This window comes from Gymnoscopelus braueri (assembly GCF_963280865.1).
Source record: "Gymnoscopelus braueri genome assembly, chromosome: 6".
In the NCBI taxonomy this organism is placed as follows: Eukaryota; Metazoa; Chordata; class Actinopteri; order Myctophiformes; family Myctophidae; genus Gymnoscopelus; species Gymnoscopelus braueri.
Genome location: NC_137607.1, coordinates 27423651 through 27431150, shown reverse-complemented (window position 1 = coordinate 27431150; position 7500 = coordinate 27423651). Strand labels below are relative to the sequence as shown.

Here is a 7500-nt window from a genome sequence, read left to right as displayed (position 1 = left end):
AACATAGAGGCAATTACAGTTCAGAAAGAATACTGTATCTCTTCTCTGTTTCTAATGTGTCTTTGTTATTTCAGTATCCATAAAGTATGATGTCCTAAATAAGCAGCATAAAATTTGTTTTATGCCCTCCCCCTCCCCCTCACCCCCCATCACTACCACCATGGGGCTTTATCAAAGCAGTGTCACCTTGTTTGAAAATACATGGTGGATCTAGATAAACAGAGACCTAAATCCAACCTTTAAACTGCACTTTACCGATTCAGGGTTCTTGACGAAGACCTTGGTACGTCCCATTTGGTACTGGTCGTTGTCCATGTTAACCGACCGGAGGAGGTGAAGGACACCCTGTTGCTCTGGACCCCTCCAGGCAGGCCATGTCTCAGCAGTCAGAATGGCATACCTAAATACAACACACACACGCACGCACGCACGCACGCACGCACGCACGCACGCACGCACGCACGCACACACACACACACACACACACACACACACACACACACACACACACACACACACACACACACACACACACACACACACACACACACACACACACACACACACACACACACACACACACACACACATGTTATGTTACTGACTTTGTGAGTGTGTCAAAAGCAAATTGTCATAAAGAATAACATTTTTACTTAACATGCTGGACCAACCTAACCCTAATCTTAACTACAACCATACCAACCTTAACCGCAAAGTGGGGACCAGATAAATGTCATCAAACATAATGAAATCAAACGACACACTCCTAATGCATGCACAAACGAACACACGCAAGCACACCCAAAATAAGATGCACAAGCATTTTCTACACCTACTGTACCAACACAAATAATTGAGACTCACCTCTGCATGAACTTATTAAAGACCCTGCGATAGGCAAAGCCTGCCCTCCGTACACGGATGTTCTCGTGCAGCCCAAGATATTGAACCTGATGTTTAGCCCTGTAAGCAGGTCGAATGCCATCATTATTTGCATTAGGAGGCGTTTTTCTATATGCAGTTTTTACGTGTGTTTCAGGGAGAAAAATAAATAGAAAGTAGGTGTGCAAGTGTGTGTGTGTGTGTGTGTGTGTGTGTGTGTGTGTGTGTGTGTGTGTGTGTGTGTGTGTGTGTGTGTGTGTGTGTGTGTGTGTGTGTGTGTGTGTGTGTGTGTGTGTGTTATAATTGGTGAACATGCTAACCTGCTCTCCTCCCAGTCCTTGGGTCTCTTGGTCTCATTGGGTTTGATACAGCGAATATAGCTAGGCGTGCACTTCATCAAGGTCTTCACAAGATCATTGGCTTGTTTCTACAGGAAGAATGCACGTTGAATATGTCAATTCATGGCTGAAGGTTCTAATATGGTGCTTTGGATAAAAATGTAACAGAAATGTTAACGATTTACAATATCTGCTGATGTAGCAATTGGTCGGAATGAAAACAGGCCCACATATAAACTTTTCTGTACTATGTAGATTCCACCAATAAGTGACAAAGTGATACACAATGAACAGTTATGCTATGTACAGTAACGTTATGTACTGTACAACTCTGTGGTCTACAACTGGTTGTAGAAGCACTCCTCCATATTTCAGTTCTTACCTTAATCTTGGAGCTGGCTGTGGTTGGTCTGCCTTTCTTCTCTGTATTGAGGTTGTCAGGAAACAGGCTACGGATGAAGTTACTGTGGAGACAAATTAAGGTAATATATTTATTACAGGTGTTATACATTTGCTATGATTTCCTTAATTCAGATAATGACAGAAAACATGCTGTAAACATGGACACTCACTGCCCGCTGCTCTGCATCAGCTCAATGAGATCGTTGAAAAGCACATCACGGTTTCTCTCGCAGAAGCCATTGATATCGTATGACACCTGAGGTGATACCAAACATTAGAATGGGCACAAATACATTTCCCAACCAGCCAGTCATTATTGAGATGAACAAAGAGAAGTCACTCCAAGCCTTAAAAAGAAAAACTAACTGAGGTTATTTGCCATAGAAAATAATATGTTCTATAGACAATTATAATAATAATAATAATAATAATAATAATAATAATAATAATAATAATAATAATAATAATTATTATTATTATTATTATTATTATTATTATTATTATTATACAGTATATTTATTTTGTTGCAAATATTTGTTGTAAATATGTAACCCCTGTGAGGGGGTTCATATTTTGTATGGTTAAGAAAAATTATGGAAAAAAAAGAGTATGTGACTGTTGAACATACTTTGCATACTTGGACAAAGGACACAATACGTTTACCGAAAAAGTAGGTTAAACCACGTTCTTCACAGCCCATTACACGTGTGATCTCCTCAGTTTCCTACCTTGCCAGCGTAGTGGTGTACGACGAAGCCAGCGTTCCAGTTGTTGAAATGCTCGTGAGTTCCCACGGAAGCCTGAAGCTTTTGCAGAAGGGTGCCGTCTGCCCCCTCGCCCTTGGCATGCATGGTGGCACACACGTCATCCAGCACACTCATTATTCCAGGAGGGTTCTGTATGGTGTGGACGGGTTGCATCAAGTAACTGTGTGTGTTCATGACCTTAAGTATTTTCACTATCTGGTAATAATATAACAACTTGTTCCCATAGTTTTCATCTTTGTTGTTAGTTTCTTTGTTGTTGTAATAAATAACATGGACAGCACAAAAAGAGTTTAATGAACTTCAGACCACGCAGGGCCAGGCCTTTCCCTAAACTTAAAGGGGTATTTCACTTTAAAAAAAACGTTTTGTCATTTTATCGTCTACTCAGGCTTTTGTGAGCCCCCCAGACCGTTTTTAAGTTGCTTGATTTAGTATTTAGATATTTGATAATCATTTTATCAGACACGCCCCCTTCCTATACAAACCCATTATAACTTCAAACTGTTAGATTCATCAAAAACACCCGTCCTTGGTTCTGCTGACTCACCCTGCCCTCCTAATACGTGAGGGGCCGTGTTTTTTTGATTACTTTTTTCATTTATTTTATTACATTTTTTTCATTTTCCCAAAAAGAAAATTAAAAATAAATGAAAAAAGTTATCAAAAAAACACGGCCCCCTCGCGTATTAGGAGGGCAGGGTGAGTCACCAGAACCAAGTTATAATGGGTTTGTATAGGAAGGGGGCGTGTCTGATAAAATGAATATCAAATATCTAAATACTGAATCAAGCAACTTAAAAACGGTCTGGGGGGCTCACAAAAGCCTGAGTAGACGATAAAATGACCAAACGTTTTTTTGAAAGTGAAATATCCCTTTAAGCATTACATTTCAACAATACATGGGAATAAATTGTAAAATCACGTTTTGGCATTTTAGAGTTTTCTACAGGATATTGAGAATGATTTACTTTAATTATTATTATGAGGAAATTCAGGGAGTGACGGAATCAAGGTAAAAAAAAAACACACTTCTACCATATAGTATGTATAGTAGGCTCTCTTATTTGGTTGGTGCAAGCAAAAAAGTAAACAGACTATAATTCGTATGGCTTCTTGAACAAGTCCATGTCTTTATGAACTTACCAGTTTATTTTCAATGAGATCACACACAACCTTGTTGTTGAAGTATTCAATGGCCGTCCACTTGATGCCCTCCTGTACATACTCTTCCTGGGATCAAACAGAAGGAAAAGACACTCCTTGAACACTAAACAATGTGTGCTACAAGTTTATTGTCACATCATACACCATTACACCGAGGGTAAAAAGGAGTGGGTGAAATTAAGTAAAAGTGTCAAATATCAAAAACAAATATCAAATATACATAAGGTGTGAGACAGTGTTACGCAGTCTCTTTTGCATCATATCAAATAAGTAATATATAATATTAATAATATTCCCAAAATATGACAATGTATCTACAGTCAGATATTCTTGAATGAATGAATGACATCTCAGAGTAACAATGTAAATGTTTGCATTTTAGACTGACATCTAGTGGCCACATTGAATAACAGAAGATGTACATGTTGCCAGTAATGTTGACTCTAGATACCTGCTCAGCCTTGAGGGTCAGTTCAATGAAGATCTGCTGCAGCTTCTCATTGACAAAGTTGATACAGAACTGCTCAAAGCCATTTCTCTGTCAGGGACAACACAATAAAACCAATCACTGTTTATCACTATAGTTATCACAAAATAGGGGAAAAATGTCTTTCATATCTTCTGTAATGCTAAACATTTCATACAATGATGATTCTCATGGAAAACTAACCTTGAATATCTCAAAGCCATAAATGTCCAATACTCCAATACTGTACTCTTCATGGGGTTTTTGGATGGCATTATTTATAGCCTGGAAGAGAAAAAAAGCAGAGAAAGTGAGAATGATACTGATCTAGTGAGAGTGATACTTCACTAGAGGGTCACTACGCGGCCCTCACACCTACGTCGCACCGCAGATCCGACTAATATGCCCATATAGAGATGGGCAGATGGAGATCTGTCAGTCCTTGTCCCTTTTATGCGTCATATATGGAGATTGCTGATGTCATCAGTATATGCCTATATGGGCATGCCCGATGTCTGTGATGTACTATATATTTTCATATGCATATTAGTGGACAATGTAGTTCTTGTCAATCTATTACAGTGCAAGCGATAGTTGACATTATGCAGACCTCCACCAGGTAGTCAAAGAGGCGTGTGTAGAGGGCTTTGGCCAGGGCGTCGCGCGTATAGGTGGCTTGTTCTTGGTTCAAGGTCACATTGATGCACTCAGACTTTCCTCCCCACTTTGAATCCATCACCCGGCTAGTCAGTTTGTTCTGCAGACGGTTGGCATCGATTCCCAGCAGATACGCAGGGAAGGCAAGCACTAAGGCATAGAGAGAATATAAAAAATAATTCATGATCAACAATATCAAATAAGTCAAAGGCCGAATGATAAGGACATAATCTCCCAATGTTGCTGTAACAAAACTTAAGTAGTCTTCATATATACAACTTAAATAGAGAGCCATAGAAGGACAATATTTATATTCTGGGAAGTGAACACAGTAGTAAACAACAACAAAAAATAGCAGATTTGTGGGTTTGTGAGTTGGTGAAATGTTCCTTCCCTGGAAAGAAAACCCCCATCAATTAGAGGCTAGGCAGGGATTGGTAAGACAAACCCCAGCGAAGATGAACTGGGTGGGTAATCAGATATACAAACAAACATTCAATTAGCGTGACATTTCTCATGGGACAGATTTTGTTATGGTGTGAGTTTTCCCACAGCTCTAATTTGCTGACATCCCCACAGGTGAACATATTCCATTAATGCTCTGTGTGTGTGTGTGTGTGTGTGTGTGTGTGTGTGTGTGTGTGTGTGTGTGTGTGTGTGTGTGTGTGTGTGTGTGTGTGTGTGTGCGTGCGTGCGTGTGTGTGTGTGTGTGTGTGTGTGTGTGTGTGTGTGTGTGTGTGTGTGTGTGTGTGTGTGTGTGTGTGTGTGTGTGTGTGTTAGGAAGGGGTAGATGGACATTAGAGAAGTAGACAAGCGAGGTAAAAGGGAGAGTAGGTGTACATAATACATGTTCTGTATATGTTACATGCGTGTGTGTGTGTGTGTGTGTGTGTGTGTGTGTGTGTGTGTGTGTGTGTGTGTGTGTGTGTGTGTGTGTGTGTGTGTGTGTGTGTGTGTGTGTGTGTGTGTCACACTGTGTCACACTGTGCACGACACGTGCTTGTGCCCATGCGTGTTTCGCGTGAGATTTGTCTGTGCATGTCTCACTCACAGTCAGTGCTCTCCACTTGCCCATAGTTGCCTGCTTCTATGAAGGTGATGTTTCCCAGGTGCAGGATGCCTCCAATGATCTGCAGCGCCTGTGCCTGAGTGTCCCGTGGGATGCCAATCACCTCCATGGCTTCCTGGTGACAACACCACAGCAGTGGATGAACGTCATGGTTATGGAAGTTATTGCACGATGACAGAACATAAGAATGACTATTCAGATCATAGGTGTTATTCTCCACCTACAGTTTATACAGGTGGGGATCCCTGGCACTAGATATTACGTATCAATTTGGTGTTTGAGAACAACTGGTTTAAGGTAACCATTTGAGCCAATTTCACCAGCAATGATGAGACATTTGTTTGTGTCCCCCCCCATTCCAACAAGAAGTCAAGAAGCCTCATTCACCATGTCTCATGTAGACTTTAAGGACATAAATGGCAGCAGTTTAAACATGAACATAATATTCGGATAGCAAACACGCAATTATATTACAATATACCAGCTATGGCATGTGTTCATTCTTCTTACTGTATGTCATAATGAGATCAAAGGATGTAACACAGTAACTTCCTGTGTGAACCACATACAATGTGAAATTGGATATTTTCTTGAGATTGATGCTATGTATGTACCATAGTCTCCTGGAAGTCCTTGCTGTCGTTGGTACCGTCCACTTTGTAGGTCCCAGACTGGTTGAGGTAGTAGTAGTAGTCAGGAGTCATGATACCCAGGTCCTGCTTCTGCTGGGCATTGGCGCCCTCTATCACCTATCAAATAGTATTACAGGTAGAACGGTACAAGGTCTTGATCAGCCCCATGAGTCAGTCAGACAGTCTCATAAAAGTCACCCAATATCAATGAGTGGAGAGGCACTTCTCTTATAACAGCTGCCATAGCATTTACAGTTTAACATTATTCATAGAACATAATTATTTACACCAGAAACATTCCATAGGATTAAAGGATTACATTTCAGATCTTTGTCCTAGATGCAAAACAGAAAAGAATTATTCACATGTTCTGGCAATGTAATAAGTTAAAACACTTCTGGGGTTCAATACTGGAGATTCCTAAAGAGATAGGTTACTGAGTTTGAGATCCCCTGTTCACCGATTCTAACTGTATTAGGTGAAATATCTGTTATTCCTCTTACTAAAAGAAACGATATGTTTTGCTTTGCTTTGTAAAAGTGCTGATCCTCTACCTGTCTCCATGTGGCTTTGGTCTTGTGGGACTTTTACTTTAATTGGATAATAAATAATTGTATTTTTGTGTTTCATCTATTCTTTCTTATGTAAGTTTTTATTCTTGTAAAAAAAGAAAAAATGTATATATAGATGAGGAAAGTTATTGTCATGGCTCTTCCTTTAGAGCAGCAATCCAGCAATCATTATTGGTGAAAGAAGTGCAATGGATGAGTTGGAAGAGATCGTAGAATGTCCCCTATGCTTCCCGAGAATAAGATCAGAGCTTTGAGCGGCGAGGCAGTTATAAATACACATTTTTGTTTTTTTGGTTTTGGTTACTTTGTACATTTCTTTTTTTTTTATTCAACAATTCTTGTATTGCTATGAGCAACTCTTATTCACAACAAACTTTAGTATTCTCTAATAATGGTCCCATACCATATTGTGTTCAGTTCAGTTATAGTATGCTAGTGCTTATAGTATTTTGTGTTAAATTATTTTATTGTTGCATTATTTTTATGAATAAACATGTATTCAGATGAATATCGGACTGTGATCATTTATGAACTTGGTCAAAAATGTATGC

The 7500-nt window shown here is 39.6% G+C and overlaps 1 protein-coding gene across 1 annotated transcript in view; it reads right to left on the bottom strand.

Moving 5' to 3' along the window:
- Nucleotides 1-7500, bottom strand: part of myo1f (myosin IF) — a 28692-nt gene that overhangs the window by 6770 nt on the left and 14422 nt on the right. The window contains exons 8-19 of the mRNA XM_080431975.1: nt 6360-6494; nt 5728-5860; nt 4630-4826; nt 4224-4304; nt 4005-4091; nt 3533-3619; nt 2351-2518; nt 1793-1878; nt 1603-1684; nt 1203-1309; nt 865-963; nt 256-400 (exon numbers count right to left, since the gene is read on the bottom strand). Coding sequence (XP_080288101.1) covers nt 256-400; nt 865-963; nt 1203-1309; nt 1603-1684; nt 1793-1878; nt 2351-2518; nt 3533-3619; nt 4005-4091; nt 4224-4304; nt 4630-4826; nt 5728-5860; nt 6360-6494 — 1407 coding nt within the window. The remainder of the gene's footprint in view (nt 1-255; nt 401-864; nt 964-1202; nt 1310-1602; nt 1685-1792; nt 1879-2350; nt 2519-3532; nt 3620-4004; nt 4092-4223; nt 4305-4629; nt 4827-5727; nt 5861-6359; nt 6495-7500) is intronic.